The sequence below is a fragment of the Pleurodeles waltl genome, chromosome 4_1 (assembly GCF_031143425.1).
Source record: "Pleurodeles waltl isolate 20211129_DDA chromosome 4_1, aPleWal1.hap1.20221129, whole genome shotgun sequence".
NCBI classification, from domain to species: Eukaryota; Metazoa; Chordata; class Amphibia; order Caudata; family Salamandridae; genus Pleurodeles; species Pleurodeles waltl.
In genome coordinates this window covers 537869526-537891452 of record NC_090442.1, presented here as the reverse complement: position 1 = coordinate 537891452, position 21927 = coordinate 537869526, and the positions used below count along the sequence as shown (strand labels likewise).

Genomic DNA, 21927 nt, shown 5'->3' with positions numbered 1-21927 from the left:
GCTTTAAAACACATGAATGTATGCGAAAGGGGAGCGATAGAGAGATGAGGGAAACATTCGCCGGGTGGTAGTGAGTGAAACCGAGGAGGTGGTCATGGGGTGCGAGGCGCCACAATAAACTGTTGCACAAGGCGCCAGCAGTCCTAAAGCCAGCCCTGCTTGTAAGTATACTTACTAAGGACCAGGCGCGCTAGCAGTTCCATAGTTTAGAGACCTTTTGATTCTTCCATTAGATGGCACTGTGCATAAAACAAAATGTTTTTTTTTTTTTTTACCTTTTTGAAAACAACAGCTACTTGCCAGGCCACGGTTTTCAAGTGGTTCCAAAAAGTCTCCTAACAGCTCCAATAAAGGTGTTTTCTCCAAGTTCTCCAGAATCACGATCGTTCGTTTGGCCGGAGGTTGTACCATTACAGGTATCAGGCATTCTGAAACAGGAAGAGATCATTACTATTCGCTTGTGAAGCCAAGAGCTCCTTTCTACAAAATAGGCCATCATGAATCAGGAGATATTCAATATTCTAGTTCCGGTACATTTCTTTTTACACCCCGGGGAAGGAGATTTCCAGATATAGACAATGCACATTTAACGAACGAGAACTTAAAGCTCGATAGGAAAATGGTCCATCATCAATCATGAAAAAAAGACAGCAGCTAATAGGATTAGGGTGTAGATCGAGAAACTGAAGAGGTATGTAAAGACAGCTATAACATAAAAGATTGTTACACAAAATAGAGGGCATACTGGAGCTCCGTTAATGTATACTAGGCAGCTGCCTAGGATGCCATATAGAGCGGAGGAGTATTAAATACGGTCACAGTGCCACGGTACAAAGTAGGAAATGTAATCTTGTGTGAGGGCTAGAATTACTAGAACTGCATTGAAGCGTTTTCAGTTCAGTACTCGGTTATCCTTACAGACATTTATGCCTCTCCCGTCTGAACAAGTCACAATGTCCCTTTCCGAACTGTCTGCAGTACTGTTACCAGGTCCTTCCATAAACTTAATGTCCTCCTTGGCACCTGGTCTTTATTCCCTTCTCTTCCTCTCGCCGTTACCCCTGCTCTTTGTATTTCAGACCTGTATAATGTTGGTTATTTATATAACGCACGGACATCTCCCACGGGTAAGAGTTCCTATTTATAAAAAACACACATAAATAAAATCAGCAAAAAATATACAGCAAAAAGCCTCAGACCCTTTGCCATTCAGGCTTTAGGTCACAGCATGCCTCCAACCTAGCATTATAAGCGGGAAACATTTTGTGCCACAAAGCTAAAACAATGTTATTTACTTTTTAATTTTTTTTGCAAGGAGGGAGGCAATTTTTGTTATTGGAGCACTTTTCAATGTGGGACTTTCAAAGGTCAGACACAAATGAGAACCCTGTCCAGGACTAGCACAGTCGGGAATACGACGAGTAGAGGTAATTAAAATGAGCCTCTTGTTTTCAGGCAGTGTATTATGCGAGGTACAGATAAAAGGGCTTAGCACCTGTGTAAAGTTATTTATGGGTTTTAGTTTTGAAAATGTTTGGAATTGTTGCCAAAGGTTATAAACCCCACAGGGCAGAGCGTTTAACCTCTTAACTGCTGGGCCTTCCCACCCCCACCCCCCCACCCCAGTGCTGAGCCCTTTTTGGGCTATTTGGGGTAGTTTGCGCTTAGGCCTTCAGAACTTTTTGTCCACATAAGCTATCCACGCCAAATTTGCTTCCTTTTTTTCAAACATCCTAGGGATTCTAATGGTACCCAGAGTTTGTTGTTTCCCCTGGAGGAGACCAAGAAATTAGCCAAAATACAGTGAACATTTCGTTTTTTTAAAACAAATGGGAAAAAAGGGCTGCAGAAGAAGGCTTGTGGTTTTTTCCCTGAAAATGGCATCAACAAAGGGTTTCTGGTGCTAAAATCAGCATCTTCCCACCTTTCAGGAACGGGCAGACTTGAATCAGAAAACCACATTTTTCAAACGCAATTTTGGCATTTTACTGGGATAAACCCAATTTTTACTATTTTTGGTGCTTTCAGCCTCCTTCCAGTTAGTGACAGGAATGGGTGTGAAACCAATGCTGGATCCCAGAAAGCTAAACATTTCTGAACAGTAGACAGAAATCTGAATTCAGCAAGGGGTCATTTGTGTAGATCCTACAAGGTTTTCCTACAGAAAATAACAGCTAAAATAAAAAAATATTGAAAGTGAGCTGAAAAAAAACAGCCATTTTTCTCCAAGTTTTACTCTAACTTTTTCCTGCAATGTCAGATGTTTTAAAGCAATATATCGTTACGTGTGCTGGACTCTTCCGGTTGCGAGGATATATAGGGCTTGTAGGTTCATCAAGATCCTTAGGTACCCAGAGCCAATAAATGAGGTGCACCTTGCAATGGGTTTTCATTGTATACGGGTATACAGCAATTCATTTGCTGAAATATAAAGAGTGAAAAATAGGTATCAAGAAAACCTTTCTATTTCCAAAATGGCCATAAAATAAGGTGTTGAGAAGCAGTGGTTATTTGCACATCTCTGAATTCCGGGGTGCCCATACTAGCATGTGAATTACAGGCCATTTCTCAAATAGACGTCTTTTTTACACACTGTCTTACATTTGGAAGGACAAAATGTAGAGAAAGACAACGGGAAATAACACTTGTTTTGCTAATCTGTTTTTTCCCCAAGTCACCCGATAAAAATGGTACCTCACTTTCGTGGGCAGGCCTAATGCTCGCGACAGGAAATGCAACATGGACACATCACATTTTTACATTGAAATCTGACGTGTTTTTTGCAAAGTGCCTAGCTGTAGATTTTGGGCTCTAGCTCAGCCGGCACCTAGGGAAACCTAGCAAACCTTGGCATTTTTTAAAGCTAGGGGAATCCAAGATGGGGTGGCTTGTGGAGTTCTGACCAGGTTCTGTTACCCAGAATCCTTTGCAAACCTAACAATTTAGCTAAAAAAAACAAATTTTCCTCACATTTCGGTGACAGAAAGTTCTGGAATCTGAGAGAAGCCACAAATTTCTTTCCACCCAGGGTTCCCCCAAGTCTCCCGATAAAACTGATACCTCACTTGTGTGGGTAGGCCTAGTGCCCGCAACAGGAAATGCCCCAAAAACACAACGTGGACACATCCCATTTTTTGACAGAAAACAGAGGTGTTTTTTGCAAAGTGCCTACCTGTAGATTATGGCCTCTAGCTCAGCCAGCACCTAGGGAAACCTACCAAACCTGCGCATTTTTGAAAACTAGAGACCTAGGGGAATCCAAGATGGGGTGACTTGTGGGGCTCTTACCAGGTTCTGTTACCCAGAATCCTTTGCAAATCTCAAAATCTGGCTAAAAAAACACTTTTTCCTCACATTTCTGTGACAGAAAGTTCTGGAATCTGAGAGGAGCCACAAATGTCCTTCCATCCAGCGATCCCCGCAAGTCTCCTGATAAAAACTGTACCTCACTTGTGTAGGTAGGCCTGGTGCCCGCGACAGGAATAGATCACACAATGGTCAATGTTGGTCCTTACATGAGGAAGCTGGTGACTGTGGGGTGATCCATTCTTGACGCAGGCACTAGGTATAGGCACTCAAGTGGGGTAGTGTTTTTATCAGGACAGGTGAGGAATCACTGCGTGGTAGGAATTTTGTGGATCCCAGCATATTCCTGTAGTTTGTGTGACAGAAATGCGAGAAAAATAGAGTTTTTATTCAACATTTCAGCTTTGCAGGTTATTCTGGGTAAGAAAACTTTGGGGAATCCACACAAGTCACACCTCTGTGGACTCCCCCGAATGTCTAGTTTCCATAAATGTTTGTGTTTAGTATGTTTCTCTATATGGCCACCGAACCCAGGACCAAAAACACAGGTGCCTGCCTTACAAAACCAGTTTGTTTTGTGATAGATAATTTTGATGTCTCCACAATACGATTTGGGCAGTGGAATTTGGGGCTGAACTAAACTGGGGAGCTCCCAAGAGAGCACTCTCTCTCTCTGCTTGCCGCCGCATTCACCTGCTCTCTGGGTTGGGCTAACCAACTATTACCACGTTGCACAGACTGTGCTTGCGAAGGGACAGCAGGACTGTCCTCATCACCTCCCTCATAATTTACTGGAAGAGGAGTTATCGAATGGGACTCCTCCGACTGAAAAATCACTCCCAGAGTCTGCGCCATTGTCCTATCCCTCAGATGCTGTCTCAGTATCTGATGTCTCAGTCTCTGATCCTATGTCAGAGCTGTCCTCTATAACCCGAGTGACGGCAGCAGTCATCCATCAAGAAGCGATCTCTGCTATTGGCTAAACTCTTGCTCTAAAACACTAGCCTACGTAGACAGTCACAAAATCGATGGTGTGTCTGAGATATGTGCAACAGTAGAGGCCACATTACCTGCACTTCTTCCCTCAATCAGCAGGTTCTTTCAAGACACACAAAAAACACCTTGTCACATACCATTCGTCACAGTCTTTAGCACCTCCTGCGCCCAGTCCAACAATCATTATTGGTGCTCCCATTCTCTCCTCCTCGGATTCCCTCATTACCACCCAGCAAAAGTGCCCTTCATCTCTCCATAGCCGCCCTCCACCCCGCACATACATTTCATTTGTATTATAGCGCAGGTAATGGATGACTTTACTAATGTACTCAGCTATTTACATAAAATACAGATTTGCTCTTTGCAGTAGGCATATAAACCTTCTGCGCTTCTTTATGGCACTAAAACTGCCACTAGACAAAAGTCTGATCCTTTTGTAGCAGAAACATAATCACAATACTTACTTGACTTTTTTATTGCTGCCTAAAAGCTACAGTTGAAATGCGTCAGTTGAAGTATGTGCACTGCTTTGAAGACGCAAGCTGCAACTGCAAGACAACTGGTGGCAAAATATATATATATATATATATATATATAGATCACTTTTATATGTGGGTCTGGTTTTCCTGGGGTCCGATCGCAGGCCCCAGGGAAACCACGCATGTATTGACAAAAGTGATATATATATATATATATATATATATATAGATCTATCTCTATATATATCTATCTACATGGATATATCTATAGATAGATCTATATATATATATATATATATATATATATATATATATATATATATATATATATATATATATAAAAAGAGGAGAATTGTCCTGACAAGCGTGTTGTGGCGCACTTATTTCACCGGTGGTGCTGATTGAAGGCAGGACGTCCGTATTTCAAAAGAAGGGGATTTCTCTTTCACTTTGTCAAGAGAAAAGAACCGCACTCCGTCGTTGTGCAATTAATAATTAAACTGTTATTCCATTCGTGGGATTACAAACAAACAAGACAGGAATCCCCTGACGCGTTTCGGTCACACCGGACCTTGTTCACAGGTGTTTCCTGTGTACTCATTTAGCGCTTTAAATAAACTACCTAGACTCAACAGAAAAAATACTACTAAAATTGCACCCAAACATCAAAAAATCAAAAAATGCTCCTTAACATCACAAAATATATACACTTTAGCAAGACAAAACAAAAACTTTTTTTACTAATGTTCTTCAACCAACAATAATATTGTTACAAAAATCCGAGATGTTTGTCTCCTAAATTTCCCATTTGCTATGTCTTCTGGTAGATGTAGTTTATAACATCTCCTCAAATAAATTAAATTATTTTAACATGTATTATTTTAAATTTTGTTTCTTGAATTGATTGAAAAATAATATTAGAGCAGTTCTAGAGGTGTTTTAACATACTGCATGGCGCCTCATTAATTTTTAATTAATAGAATAAGGATCATATTCATTTCTTGCCTATAATAGCACAATCCCCAAAAATCTATTTTAACAATGGCCCACACTTAATCCTACACCTCTGATGTCAGTATATTTTGATGTTATTACTGCAATAAATTTCTATTTTGGGCACCAAAAATATATATATGTCCATCATAATAATAACTAAGAAAGACAGAGATAGGAGGTGTGAAAGAAAGAACAAGGGGAGGGGGAGAGGGAGAGGAGGAGAGTATGACGGGTGGGAAAGTGAAGGGAAAGTGAAGGGTGAAGCAAAAGCCTATAATTCTTCCCTCAGAAATAAAAAAATGGAAAAATATTTTTTTCTCTTTTCTCTTTACTAACATATAGGCCAAAACAAACCCCCAAAGGAGAAGCATCTTAAAAATGATGAAATTCAGTTAGCTAAATGGCAAACTTTTTAACCCTTATAAGTGTACAAATAACTCTTCATCCTGGTTTAAACCTAACGGAGTGAGAGATCGGATATCCAGTATATATCTGGATTCCAGCTGGCGTAATTTCTTTTCTCTATCACCACCGCGCTCCAGTTTTGGTACCTGATCAATTGCATAAAATGTCATGAGTTCCCACTTGCTATCATGTTTTTGTTCCATGTGTCTCGCCGTTGCATAGCTCCTATCTGTATTGATAGTTGCTCGAATGTGTTCTAAAATTTGCTTTTTAGTTTCACATATAGTACTGCCAATATATTTCAGCCCACAAGGGCACTCAATCACATATACTGTAAAACGACTTTTACAATTCAAATGTTTGCGTATCACTCTTTCCATGCCAGTATTTGTAGAGTACTCTTTCTTGTTCACACCAATTTTACATGCCTTACAGCTACTGCATTTCCAAAAACCGGGTTGCTGTAACCAGTTTGTTTTTCTTATTTGGAAAGTGCGGTTCTTTTCTCTTGACAAAGTGAAAGAGAAATTCCCTTCTTTTGAAATATATATATATATATATATATATATAAAGGCGGCTACGCCGAAACGCGTTCCTGTATTGTTTAAATAAACCTTCGGTTTAACCATCGTGGAGTGCTGGAAGCCTTAATGATATTTTAAGGTGTTGTGTTCGATGTAAAGACGTGGCAGCGCGCGTCCTATTCTAGCACCATTGGCGTTCAGGTGCAGAGAGAGAAACGCCTATATATTTATATATATAGATTTATCTATATATATAGATAGATATATATATATATATATATATATATATAGAGAACTATATATATATATATATATAGATCTATATATATATAGATCTATATATATTTTTAGTAGTTGTATGGTTTCCTTGGGGGCCAAAATATTGCCCCCACAGGGGGTCGCCCTGCCCACGGGCGACCCCCTGTCCATTTCTTTTAATTTTAATTTTTTTATTTTTGTAAAAAAAATTAAAATAAAATGTAGCCCCCAGGGGACACCTAGCTTTTTTTTTTTTTTTAAATATTCCCCCGGGGTGGGGGGGGGGGTATTTTCCGAGGGGGCCAACCCCCTCAAGTGAAATCCCTGGTGTCTAGTGGTGTTTCCTGGCCCCCAATCGCAGCTGTGCTGCGATCGGGGGCCAGGAAACACTTTCAGGAAGGCCTCGTAAGAAAGAGGAGAGCCTCCCCTTTCTTACGAGGCCTTCCCGAACGTGGGGAAGGCCGTTAGGGGCTGTTTTCCTCCTGCTCCGATGGGGAAATCAACAAAGTGACGTCTCCCGGGGTTTTAAAAAAAAAATAATCCTCGGGTGCCCCCCCCCCTCCCTGGTGTCGCCCACTGGTCGTGACCCGCACCAGGGAGGTAGTGCGGGCGTCAGCCAGTGGCCGACGCCCGCACCCAAGGGGTTAATACATGGAGTGATGACTGAATGTTTTATTCTTACTAAGTGGATCAGGCGAGCACTATAGGGTTGAGATACTGTAACACTGAATCACAAAGGTAGGAGGAATCTGAGTAAGGGTGACTATCCTGGTTATCCTTTGGAGGTTAATGTTCTAAGTAATATTAAACAAGAGGTCAATGGCATGAATTAGGAAGAGGGGTGATTCAGCATTATAGCAATTTCAAGTGGATACATTGAGTACAGGTTACTTCCATAATGATGACACCTATTTTAAAGTGTCAGATATCAGTTTATGTGCTGAACTTGAAACGTGACCTGCAGTTTTCTGTGGCATGCACTGACCGCATTGAACTATTTTTTATCAAGTTCTTTTTTTACATAAATTGAGAGATTCATCTATTTAGGAGCAGCTTGTTAATAGGCTAGATGACAACATTTTGAGCTAGTGTTCACAAACCTGTCACAAAGAGGGATGCTTTGGTATTTAGTCCACATAACCGCTCAGACATTTTCACCCATTTTAGATCCGGTTACATATCTTAACTCAGGGTTCAACCTTTTCTGTAATAAGAGCTACTTAGGTTCAGTGAAAATCATCCAGAGCTACTGATAATAGTGATGCAATAGTGATCACCCAATCAAAGATTATCAACAGTGATCAAAATGGTGCATTAGGTAGGCTCGCAGTAAAGTAAAAAAGCATTATCGATTTGGAATACCTCTGCATGGGTAATAAAAGCCATAGCTGAAATCCCCCCGTCACCAAGGTCATAATATAAGTAATGCATTTTTCCAACTTGTATAGCAGTTTCAATACATTTTGGAAAATAAACCATTTATCGCCAAACATCAATTTATGTGTTCTGAAACTATACACATTTTTGTCTCTAATAAATGTTTTTTAGTTTTGTTATACATACAGTACAATAACTGGTCAGTGAAGTGCTCTGCCTCCGCATAGCTCCACCTGCAAGTGGAAGCCCTTTCTGACTCGAACTCTGACCTCAGTCAGAAGTTCGAGGCCCTCCTCCACCGGCAGACTTCTGCCTGCACCTCATCCCTGGTGTCCAGTGAGAGAGCACTGCTATTCTGCTGGGCTGCCCTCTGCCTCTTCTCTTTTCTCCTCTCCTCCTTCCCTTTCTGTGTGCTGTTTTTGGGTGCCTTTGCTTCGGCACTTTCCTCCTTCTCTGCCTCTTTCCTCCTTTTTCTTAGCAGTCAGGTAGTAAGCTACACCACGTAGGGATGTGCTCAGGAGGAAGAATGTTGAATTTTAGTGTGGTCTAAATGGGAAACATTTTAATTTTGTGAATGACGGACCAAGATGATGCTCTGTCACTGTGCATAAGCATGAAAAGGAGAGAAAGCTAATGAGGGTGTCTTGTGATGAGTAGCAGATTATACACCTTATCCTGCCTGCCATCCAGAAGAGAGCAATTTTAGAACATGAAGAGGAACCCATATATAGGCACTAGATTAAAGACAGTAATGGCAAATAATAGAGGATGAGAAATATACTAAATCTTCAGCAAGACTCAAGCACCAGGACCACAGTGCACTTTCAGTATTCCTTGATCTTGTAAAGGGTTCTTCTAATAAGAGAGGCTTGAGTGAAAAATACAGATGTACCCTCATCCACTATCAGGGCCCCCCCTGTAGGTATCTACTAACTACCCATCTAAAGAAGCAAACTCACGGAGGTGAGCTGACTTAGTAAGGCATCGGTAGCTAGATAACCCAAGGGCTCAAAAATGGGACTCTCTGGAAATATTCTCACTTGTACAATGAGTAGAGATGCATGCATAGGTGGTCTGAGATGGCGATGCCAATTCACTTAAAGAAGGACAACAGGAGCTACCTGCACTGATGCAGCATCTACTCCTTAGAGCCACTGCAAGCAAGTGCCACTAGGTAGGTGAGTGTTCAGTTTTTACTGATATAGATGTGGTCTGTGGTGTTGTCTGTGTGTACCACCACATCCTGATCGCAACTCTATATGGAAAAGCTTCACTACTAAGAAGAAATGTCTGCAGCTCCAAAAGGTTTATGGATAAGGACTTTTCTGATTTATCCCAAAAGACAAGGACAAGAATGCCCCACAAAGTGTCCCCAGACCAATTTTTAAGTAGCAGTGACAATGTACTACAAACTGAAGAGATGGAAGGGCATCTTGACCAGTTTGACAGTATGTTCCCACCAACTCAAAATCAAAATCAGGGATGGATGAACCAATGTGAGATTCAACTGGTCTTCTTACAGCTTGCCATGTAGTTTGTAATGGAGCCCTACGTCTATGCAGTTGTACTTGAAGCCCCGGAATTTAAAACCACTAGATTATCACATTTTGTTGGTGAAAGAGTGCCGCACTGTGTAACTCATGAATATTACTCTGGAGCAAGGAAGATCTTTGCCAAGCTGTAGTCCAGAATTATCTCAATGGACCCACATCTTATGGGGATAAAAAATCATTGAGGTTATTTCACTCAAACCACCAGCTTGTATGAGGACCATAGTGTAGGGCTAAAAAATACTTTCCATCCACCTTGGACACCTCTTGAATAAGGTGGTATTTCTCTTTCAAAGCAGCAGTGGGAAAAACATTGCTGTTTCCTTTCTGGGGATCGTAAGGTGCAATTACCTATAAAAGTAGTAACCTCTTTATCTCCTGTCCGACTTAATGGTGAGCTGATTGGGGGTAGAGATGCCATGGTTCTCGTTCCAAGACAGCTGTAGAGAAAGCCCATTTTTAAGACCCATGCATCATTGGGAATCTGGATCCACATTTATTGATATAGGGACAGCCTTACTTGCAACCATGGTGGAGAGGGCCTTCTAAGACAGTAGTGATTTCGATGGCTAGTAGACAGAATTCACTAGGAAGTTAATGGCCTCCACTGAGGCTTAAGTATTAGGCTTGATTTTTCCCTTGAAGTGTCCCCTCTTTGTCTGCTTGCTCCTTGGGGAAGTGAAAGTTCAGAGCACAAGACTTCCATCAAAAGAACTTCTACACCCGCAAAGACTGGAAAGCATCCATTGAGTAAAGGAGAGGGAAATGCCTGAGCGATACTGCATGGACGCCAATCAAAAATTTGGCTTTGACCATTTATGCCTTATACTGTTGGAGAACCTTGCCCATGAAGAATCAAACAAGTTATTTCCATTGAAGGGGGGATTAACTACATTTATGTGGGTCTTCAACTTCAAGTCCAGTCTCAAGTCTCAGCTACTGATGCATAGCCAGATCAGAGTTCCTGGTCCCGGTAGCTGTGGCTATGAGGTTCCTAGACATCGGCAACTTCTGTTCAGCAGATTCCTTGCCAAGGTAGAGCATGAACCTTTTCTTATCCCTGGCACAGATGACAAAATTTCAAAAGGACTGGTTCTCCAGAGTTTCAAGCAAAACTGAAGAATATTCAGCACCCTCAAAGCAGGCCCAGCAAAAAAGAAGATGCTATCCACAGATAAAGATACCACTACTGAAAGCAACATGATTGGTCTACTTAGTCATCTCAATAAAGGAATCACTGCTGTTCTAGATGAATTTACCCCTATGTCACTCCGGAAAAACAGCTCGATAGAAGACGTGAGCAAATAATAGATGAGTTTCCACTGAACAAAAAATTCTGCAATTATGTGTATGTATATTTGGGAGACACTATTTACCCAGGTTCCATGTGCCTTTTTATCAAGCGGATGTATACCTATAAAAGTAAACTACAAGAGGTAAAGAAAGCATAGCCCATTACATCTACCCCAAACTTGCCTAAAGAGCTTTTCCATATTGTAGTGGATCTCTAAACTCTCTGCGTCTTGCGGCTGTGCCTCCAGCCAGCTCACTGCATACAGTGGGAGCGATCATTGCTCCTGCCCACAGGGAGCAGCTTCTGATGCTGCTCCCTGCAGGTGCAAACAATATTTTCATCGGTTTACCTGCCTGCTTAAGTGCTGGCAGGAAAACAAATGAAAAGTCTGCTCCCAGTGGGCCAGAAATCTTTTTGAAATTCTGGCCCGCTGGGGGTGGACTTGGTGTTTGTTCGCGTTTGGGGGAGATTTAAAAATACTCCAGCCAAGCAAGAGCAAACACAGGTTTCCCATCCCGTGCTGCTGAGGGCATGGAAACTGCTATGTTCCGGGGATATTATTTATTTTTTGTTTATTTATGAACATTTTACAAACATATATGTTGATTTAATAAATCCAAAATGTGTTTAATTTTTAATCATTATACCTATTAATATGGTGTTTCTTTATATTCAAATAAATTCTATAATATAGAATTTATTACTCAACTAATTTATTTATTATTTAAATAAATCAGTTGAGTAATAAATTTACAGTAATTTATAATATCAATTTTTTGGTTACATTATACTAAGAATGTTTAGTTGATGCAGGGACCAATGCTGGAGAATGGCACCAGAACTTGGGACAGTGAAGCCAGCTGGATCATGTGCCTTCCTAGGGCCTCTCGAGCCACAGCAGGACTGCAGGGGATACACTGGGGTCAATGCAAGTTACACTAATTGATGGAGAACCTTTACCAAGACTGGAGGGAGAAAGGTCTCACAGGTTTCTCTGGCCTAAACTTCATATGAAGAATAGCCAGGAAGGAGGCTGAGTAGAGTCTTGAGATGAATGTGGCGGTAGATAGAACAACTCGATCCAAATGGATTGGAAAGGGTATATAACTAATGACCCCTCTGCTTCTGGTCTCATTGGGAAGATTAATTTTATCTGTCTTCCACAGACCCACATTCTCAAAGGGAGGAACAATCCACAGAACACTGTGTTCTGTGGATATGAACCACCTATACCAGAAAGGACACTGGGTGAACTAACAGCTGCGCTGCACTGGGGGACCTGGGTAAAGTCCGGCCCCTCATGGATGTAGGTCAATAGAGTACGGGTGAACTTGCCCACGCCTTGACTTGGTGTGCCTCTGGTGTTGGGGTGACCTCCCAGCATGGTTAATGTAATGGTGAATTTGAAGGGACTACTTTGGCTCAGGTCAGTGCTCTCTGTTTCTTGCTTTTTCTTATACCTTGTTTTGTTTTGCAGTGGGCCACGGATGCATCCCAACACTAAGGGAGCTCCTTGTGCTTCCTCTTCTCCTGGAGACTCTGCTTGATGACTAGATGGCACTCCAGTTCTCAACGCACACTTGCACAGTGCCAGAACCAAGCTCAACCATAGGGTTAGGGAGAGGGGCTATTCTATAGACTGTAACAGAGACTGATCACATGAGTAGCAAAACTAGAGAAAACCTGGAACCCTGATCATAACAGTCTCAATGTCCAGGTGCAAAGGACCAGCAGTAGCACACCCAGAGACTGGTTTGACTTCTTGATAAAATGTATTTTAGAATCCTGTGCACCAGGACAGAGCTGGGCTCATCTCAGTGGTTCAAAAGAGCATGAAACAGACCTTATGGAGATCAACTGCTGAAAATGGCCTAAGGCATGACTCACATGGCTTGAAGTGGGATGCTGAGGTATAAGCTACCCAACTTAATGCAAGAAGAAGATAAATGTGAAGAACAGTCACAAAACAGATCGGAAAGACCAAAGTTACTGAACGAAGACCCATGGAGAAAAATTGCTGAGCGTGAAACAATCATGTTCAAATTCACATCATTTGGTAGAAAATATGTAACGAGCTAATGAATTCCTAAGTACAGAAATGGGGGGCATGCCTCTACGTGGTGAATTCAAATGCAGAACCTGCATTAAAAACCTTTCATTAATACAGCTATTGTAGCAGTCTCCACTTCCTTCGTGCTGTCTGTGATCAAGGAGGTGGTTGCAGAGTCAAATGGAGTGAAATTATAGTTCTCTTCTTTTTTTTATTAAATCGGAAATCCAGAGTTGTTAGAAGAAATTTTGAGTTAAACATTGTTGTAATAACTTATCCTGATCATTTGGGCTCTTTCTTCTGCACACTGTTTTAATGTTAATGTTCAGATGCTGCACCAAGCTTTTTCTGAACATGTTGGTACCATTCTATTTTGACAAACACATTATTTTTCATATACTGATCTATAAGAGCTGCTTTTTCCTTTTTTTAAAACATGTCTTTATTGTAGACAATATATAACAATTCGGAGAGCGTATCATGAAGGCCAGCGTTCCAAGCAATAATTTATCAAGTATTCAACAGGTGGTCCAACATACATTATATAACAAGCATTTGCAATGCAACGGGTCTCGCATTTCTCCGAGCTAGAGCTATTAGCAGTTGTAAACTCCCAACCGGACTTTTCTTGCCTCATTAAATGGAAAAAAAAGAGTGCGATCTCAATGCTAAGGTTCACTCGTAGTAAAACCTATGGGAAAAAGTGCAATTATCTATGAAACCGGCAAAAGTGCAATTAACTATGTAACAGGGTCGATGTCATGCAAAGCGCTCGACTTCTGCCAAGTGAGATCACGCTGCGAAAAAAGAGAAAAAGTAGTCCACAAACCGGACGGAAAACAGCGAGCCTCGTATGTTTTCAGTACTTGATTCCTGCACTCGAGGAGGGCTAACCACCGGAAAAGCCATGATGCATGCATGCCTTCCACTAATGAAAGCAAGCAGATTTTAAAAGGCAAGCCCACAAACCAATGAAAGACACTGACGTGACATGGACGGGGCTCCGAGCCCTTTTCTAACTAATACAGCGTCTCACAAGCGATACACATGCGCAAGCGCATGCTAGTGCAGACTCGACCCTAAGAAGCCGGTAAGGTAACCTTGCACACTGGGTGTTAGTGCAATGTGCATTAGAACCAACTTGTCAGAAGCATAGTGACACATTCTCTAGGCAGCATTTACCTATAAATCTGCCAGTCTAGGTCGACATTCCTCAGAAACAATATAATGAAAACTAGCTCAACTACGAGAAAACAGGTGTAGAAACCAACAACAGCGGCAGCTTCTCCCCTTCTCAGCCATTCACCACGAGACGCATCTTACTTTCATCTATAGTCCGCTTTGGCTATGCAGGCGTGAGCGAATTACAAGTGTTTAAGCTTGATTAAGTGAAAAGCGAAATTGTGCTGCTCAATAGTTGCAATTGGGGAGTGTTTAAACAGATTATGATTGGTATGTCTATCTCTGCCTGGGTCTTAGCACATGAAAAAAATAGGGTCCAGCAGAGACCCACGTATATCTACAAAGCATCACGTATATATGAAGATTTCGATTTATCAAACTATTATTGAAAAATCATAATCTGTTCTGTTAATGCTGAAAAACAGTGCAACCATTGGGGAACATTAATTGCTTCAAATTAGATTTTTGCAATAGCTTCCTCTCTCGAGGGTCCAAGAGACAAATTCAAAAATTAACTATGCTACAACACTCCCACATAATCTGTGTCAAAGGTGCATAGAAAATATCCGATCTTCCCAATGTTCAGAGATTTCAAGCAGTCGTTCGTTGTCAGAGCCAAATTTAAAGAACTGACTGACCTATAAAGCAAAGTTAGGTAACCAGATCTTCATAATAAGCCACATCTAGAATCTATTTTCTTTATGTAAGTCTTCACACAGTGTTCTTGTATACGGAAAAAATGGAGGTGACATGTCAGACAGCTTTGTAACTCCATATAGGAAACTGGTTAGATCACTCCTATTCTGATTTCCATATTACCCTCCTCTCTTTGGGTTCTAGCACTTGGTTGCCAAAGGATTTTTAACACTAGGTATGCACTGATGATGATGAAGATGATACTTAAACACACGGTAGGGTCTCAAATGCAGGTACTGAAGTTGCCTAGTATGCTCTGTACGGAGTGGGCAGCAACACAGGCACATTCCTGCATATATCAGCACACCACAGAATATTGCAAAAAGGTTTACCCCACCCGATCCTTACACGCCTCAGCAAACAGAGAACATTACTGAGGTGAAGCAATATGCCAAAAGGAAGAGCGGGTGAGGATGTGGTGAGCGGGGCCTACATCGGAGGGGAGTTCATGGCATTCGAATATTTGTAATTTGTTTGACCTGTTAGCGGTTTTCTCCCTTTCAAGAATAAGAGTCCCAGAAGCAAGATTAAGAAGTCATGCCGAGCAAACAGTGGGAAAACAAGCATGAAAAATAATGTGGGGCGTGATATGCTATCCCTGTCCACAAACCAGAGATGTGCAAATCGCACATCAACCTGTTAGCAGTGGAGATGTAGTAACCGGCTACGCTGCATATTTTCAATGTGCAGGAGGCTGGCTAATGAACATTAATCAGTAAGAACGACATTTGCGCACTCCTGCATTTGCTTGTGAACTCAGGGGTGGAGCCTGCGAGGGACAATAGATTCTATCCCTCCATTCGTATTCCCAAATATATATTTTTTAAACAACCTGTGCTCTTTAAGGAACAGGTGCTGCTTTTGAAAAAATAATGATGTAAATAGATATGCATAGGGAAGACATCTTGGGAGCATCCTTTGGTACGCTGGACCTCTCTCTGCTCCCTTGAAGTCCCCAAACATGACCGTCAGAGGAACATCTTCCTCTCTATGCATTAGTTACCATCTTCTTTGAGTTAAATGTTCAATTATTTAGGACCGCAACTCTATTGCAAATCATTGAATGTTATCATTACAAATCTAAATTTGGGAGAGAATTATGATTCATGGAGATTCGTACAATACTTTTTCCGAGTCCGAAAGGTGTTCCCAACTCATATAACTGGATTAATACTTCGCCAAAAACCATTTAGTGTTCGCAAACCCTTTGATTTCGCACATTACAGCGTTTGCGACTACAAAATGGTGTGGTACATCAGGCCTTCACTCTGAAAAGGTCTTCCAAAGCACAGTTGACAAAAAAGTTTGGCCAGTAAATAAAACTATCAAAAACAACACATTTCTTTTTATCCTCGACAGAAATCTGCATATTTTTACAACAGTAAGCCCTCAAAAATGCTGCTACCTGCCCCATCACTATAGTTATCAGATGTGTAACATGTGCACCGTGTGGCTGCTGTCACAAATATAAACATTTTCCATTGTCTCTCAGATAAAAACTTGAACTTGCCAGTCGATTCTTTACAAAGTTACACTGTTCCCTGCCCCACCCACATGTCCACACAAATCACCTGAAACGCAGAATTTAAGATCACCCGGGCCTACTCTTAGTCCCTCTTTTTGGGTTTTATGCATCCTGCCTTTAATGGTATATAAGACTTAACGTCATACATTGTGGTCTGGCCAACAAGGACACACTAGAAAACCTCACCTAATGTTTTTAACAAATTGATAATACTCACAGGTATTCTTTAAAAGTATTTGCCAAAGTCGGCACTTTTTACCGCACGAGAAAATACAAGGTGATCATGGAGAAGGAGTGCCTACTTAACGTTGAGATTAAAGTAGTTTTAATCAATTATTTTGTAAAAGTATGAAAACTCAGTAGATTTCTTGCAAATGTAACTTGCTGCAGCTTCTCTATGTCACTTAGCAGTTCAATTAAATTACCAGATTATTATTAAAACGTATACATGGAGACACACGGTACATACGGATTTGTCTTTTTAATCCATCATCAGACATTCTGCTGACTCCTTATTAATATCATATAGACGGGAATTTCCTTACCACGACTGATGAATAATTCCACAAGCTGCTCCTTGGAGAACTCCGCATCCAATTGCACTTTAACTACTTCACAGCAGAAACCCAATGACTCATGCTTGTGCTGTGTTAAAAATAGAGGACTTCAGTGATCATCTCTTTGCAGTGCTACATACCAAAGGCATATGTTTCATGTGCATGCATCATTACCTTAATGCACAGAGCAATCTGATGTGCAATGTAGTCTTGCAAGCTTTCTTCTGGCCCGTGAAATATGACATTATGGTACTGCTCCACCTAATAGTCAAATAAAAGAATAGTTATAAAAAAATACGATAGAATTTAAAAAGCCAAAACACATTATGTAGTGTACATCATTACAGAATTCCAGCTCTTTACACCTTATTGGCGTTATTGACTTTAATATGTCACATTGCTTCGCAATTTAAGCCTCACAGATCTTCATGAGGTAGAAATACGAGGAAGAGAAGAAACAAGATGCTTCATTACAACATTTCTGTCAGAGAAAGAATGGACATTACATGTGCTTTCAATGGATCCCAAAAGGCAAGCATTAACAAAAGCCAATAAAACTGGCCATGACAATCCTACCATGTTTTTGTCATTGCTATTTTTTTAAACATGCAATGTTTTAGAAAGGTAAAAGGTAAAAGTTAAAGTGGTGACCAAGCACCCCAGGCCTACCAGTCCTGGCACGTTATTTTGCAAGTTAATGCATACATGTGATCATGCAAAACGTTGTCAACCCAAGTACAAGACAGTCAGGCTGAAGTGGGCTGAACCACTGCCCCATGCTGTGTGTTGTGGTGAGTATAAACAAAACATGAATGACAGGTAAAAAGACCAAGGAATGAAAATGGCTGGTTAAAAGCCCAGCTGGATATGTATTTTTATTATGATTTTTGTTGCACATGAGGCTGGCAAGGTAACCAAGGCTGTCACTAGGCTAGTCCTAAAAAATTAAAGTCAAACAAATGTGAAACTATAAAAAATATGCAAGTCCAAGCACATTAAAACATGAAGCACAACCTGGATAGTCGAGATAAAGACTGAAATTTCAGTTTTTAGTCCAAACATCCAAACTATCAGTGAAATTTCCCATAAGGGTCTCTAAAATAATGCAATTGATTTAAATCTTTTAAAATGTTATACCTTTTTGGTATTTCTTAACCCCTTCACTGCCAGGCCTTTTCCCCTCCTGTGCCGAGCCTTTTTTTGGCTATTTGGGGCAGTTCGTGCTTAGGCCCTCATAACTTTTTCTCCACATAAGCTACCCATGCCAAATTTGTGTCCTTTTTTCCAACATCCTAGGGATTCTAGAGGTACCCAGACTTTGTGGGTTCCCCTGAAGGAGACCAAGAAATTAGCCAAAATACTGCAAAAATGTCGTTTAAAAAAAAAAAAAATGGGAAAAAGGGCTGCAGAAGGCTTGTGGTCTTTTTCCCTGAAAATGGCATCAACAAAAGGTTTGCAGTACTAAAATCACCATCTTCCCAGCTTTCAGGAACAGGCAGACTTGAATCACAAAACCCCATTTTTTAACACAATTTTGGCATTTTACTGGGGCATACCCCATTTTTACTTTTATTTGTGCTTTCAGCTCCCTTCCAGTTAGTGACAGAAATGGTGTGAAACGAATGCTGGATCCCAGACACCTAAACATTTCTGAAAAGTAGGCAAAATTCTGAATTCAGCAAGGGGTCATTTGTGTAGATCCTACAAGGGTTTCCTATAGAAAATAACAGCTGAAATAAAAAAAAATTGAAATTGAGGTGAAAAAACAGCCAATTTTCTCCACGTTTTACTCTAACTTTTTCCTGCAATGTCAGATTTTCAAAAGCAATATACCGTTACATCTGCTGGACGCTTCTGGTTGCGTAGATATATAGGGCTTCTAGGTTCATCAAGAACTCTAGGTACTCAGAGCCAATAAAGGAGTTGCACCTTGCAACAGGTTTTCATTGTATACCGGGCACACAGCAATTAATTTGGTGAAATATAAAACGTGAGAAATAGGTATCAGAAAACCTTTGTATTTCCAAAATGGGCACAAGATAAGGTGTTGAGAAGCAGTAGTTATTTGCACACCTCTGAATTCCGGGGTGCCCATACTAGCATGTGAATTACAGGGCATTTCTCAAATAGACGTCTGTTTTACACACTGTCTTACATTTGGAAGGAAAAAATGTAGAGAAAGACAAGGGGCAATAACACTTGTTTTGCTATTCTGTGTTCCCCCAAGTCTCCCGATAAAAATGGTACCTCACTTGCGTGGGTAGGCCTAATGCTTGCGACAGGAAACGCAACATGGACACATCACATTTTTACACTGAAATCTGATGTGTTTCTTGCAAAGTGCCTAGCTGTAGATTTTTGCATCTAGCTCAGCCGGCATCTAGGGAAACCTACCAGACCTGTGTATTTTTGAAAACTAGACACCTAGAGGAATCCAAGATGGGGTGACTTGTGGGGCTCTCACCAGGTTCTGTTACCCAGAATCCTTTGCAAACCTCAAAATTTGGCCCAAAAAAAACTTTTTCCGCACATTTCGGTAACAGAAAGTTCTGGAATCTGAAAGGAGCCACACATTTCCATTCACCCAACGTTTCCCTGAGTCTCCCGATAAAAATGGTACCTCACTTGTGTGTGTAGGCCTAGCGCCCGTGACAGGATATGCCCCAAAACACAACGTGGACACATCACATTTTCCCAAAGAAAACAGACCTGTTTTTTGCAAAGTGCCTAGCTGTGGATGTTGGCCTCTATCTCAGCCAGCACCTAGGAAAACCTACCAAACCAGTTTATTTTTGAAAACTAGACACCTATGGGAATCCAAGATGGGGTGACTTGTGGGGCTCTCACCAGGTTCTGTTACCCAGAATCCTTTGCAAACCTCAAAATTTGGCCAACAAAAACACTTTTTCCTCCCATTTCGGTGACAGAAAGTTCTGGAATCTGAGAGGAGCCACACATTTCCTTCCACCCAGCGTTCCCCTCAAGTCTCCCGATAAAAATGGTACCTCACTTGTGTAGGTGTGCCAAGTGGTTGTGACAGGGAAGAGCCAAAAACATGTTGAAACTGAGGGGGAACCAAAGCGGGTCCAAAAGGGCAGTTTGATAAAAGAAAAACACTTTTAGGCTGATAAGTGAAGCTGAATTTTTATCAGTATAGAGGAGACAATGCTGGGTGGTAGGAAGTTTGTAGATTCCTGAAGGTTCCATCACAAAAATGTGGGAAAAATGTGTGATTTCCAGCAAAGTTGGAGGTTTGCAGGGCATTGTGGGTAAGAAAATGGTGCGGGGTGCCTGTGAAGCACACCACCCTGGAATCACCCAGATGTTTAGGTTTCAGATGTGTCTAGGTCTTGTGGATTTTTCTACATGGCAGATTTCCAAAGTCCATAAAGTGCAGCCCTCACCATTCCAAGTGGGACGATTATGAGAGTTAGCCAAGCTCTTATGGCCCAAATGTAAAACGAAAACCCAAAATAATCAAATGTCCTCTTGCTTGCCATGGGATAAGATGTTTTAGTGTGTGGGGGAGAGCTGAAAGACTGCTACCCCCTTCAGTTGGGGTGGGGGAATAACCAGGCCCATACTAGTTGGTAGCCATCACCCCATTATTATTATTTTTTGTTTTAATTCCCTGGCATCTAGTAGGCTTTCTGTCCCCTCCTCCCCCAGGGTGTGGATCGGGGTAATTGTCCCATCTGCCCACCGGTGGGCAGAACACCTTTGTCCACATTTATTTGGGGCTCGGGTATAGCCATAACCCCACCCTTTTATTTTGAAGAAAAAAATCTTCCCTGGTCTCTGGTGGGCTTAGGGCCTTCCAAAAATAAGCCAATCTGCCCCCTATAGCCAACACTAATGTGCCCCCATGGGGAGCGACCCTTGCCCAAGGGGCTGCCCTCCCAAACAAAACACACACACACAAACACACCAATCCCTGGTGCCTAAGTGGTTTCTGCCAATAGAAATAGGCCGATCTGCCCCCAAGGGGAGGAGAAATTGGCTAAAATAAATTCCCCCCCACCAGGGAAGTTACCCTTGCCTAAGAGGTTGCTCCCTTTGAGTGAAATTGGCGCAATAAAAAAAATCCCAGGTGCCTAGTGGTTTCTGCCCCACTTGGGGGCAGATCGGCCTAATAAAAATAGGCTGATCTACCCCAAAGAGGGGCAGAAATGGCCTAAAATAAATTTCCCTCCTCAGGGGAACGACCCTTGCCTAAGGGGTCGATCCCCTTGGGTTAAATTGACGCAAAAAAATAAAGATCCCTGGTGCCTAGTGGTTTCTGCCCCTCTTGGGGGCAGATTGGCCTCATAAATATAGGCCAATCTGCCCCCAAGGGGGGCATAAATGGCCTAAATATAATTTTCCCACCAGGGGAGCGACCCTTGCTTAAGGGGTCGCTTCCCTTGCGTGAAATTCACGTTAAAAAAAACCTCCCTGGTGTCTAGTAGTTTCTGCCTCCCTTGGGGGCCGATTGGCCTCATAAAAATAGGCCAATTTGCCCCCAGGGGGGCAAAAATGGCCTAAATATAATTTGCCCCCTAGGGGAGCGACCCTTGCCTAAGGGGTCGCTATCCACCTCTAAAAAACAAAACAAAAAACAAAAAAAATATCCCTGGCGCCTAAAAGGGGGGAGGGGGGGGGATAGAAAAGGCCTTGAAAAAAATGCCCCCCTGGAGAGCGACCCTTGCCCAAGGGGTCGCTCCCCTTATGCCAATTTCCTAAATGAAAATAA

The 21927-nt window shown here is 41.6% G+C and overlaps 1 protein-coding gene across 3 annotated transcripts in view; it reads right to left on the bottom strand.

Moving 5' to 3' along the window:
• Positions 1-21927, bottom strand: part of CTTNBP2 (cortactin binding protein 2) — a 670870-nt gene that overhangs the window by 277179 nt on the left and 371764 nt on the right. For all 3 annotated transcript variants that reach the window (XM_069228906.1, XM_069228905.1, XM_069228907.1), the window contains 3 exons: positions 17370-17456; positions 17184-17283; positions 276-428 (listed from right to left, as the gene is read on the bottom strand). In XM_069228906.1, coding sequence (XP_069085007.1) covers positions 276-428; positions 17184-17283; positions 17370-17456 — 340 coding nt within the window. The remainder of the gene's footprint in view (positions 1-275; positions 429-17183; positions 17284-17369; positions 17457-21927) is intronic.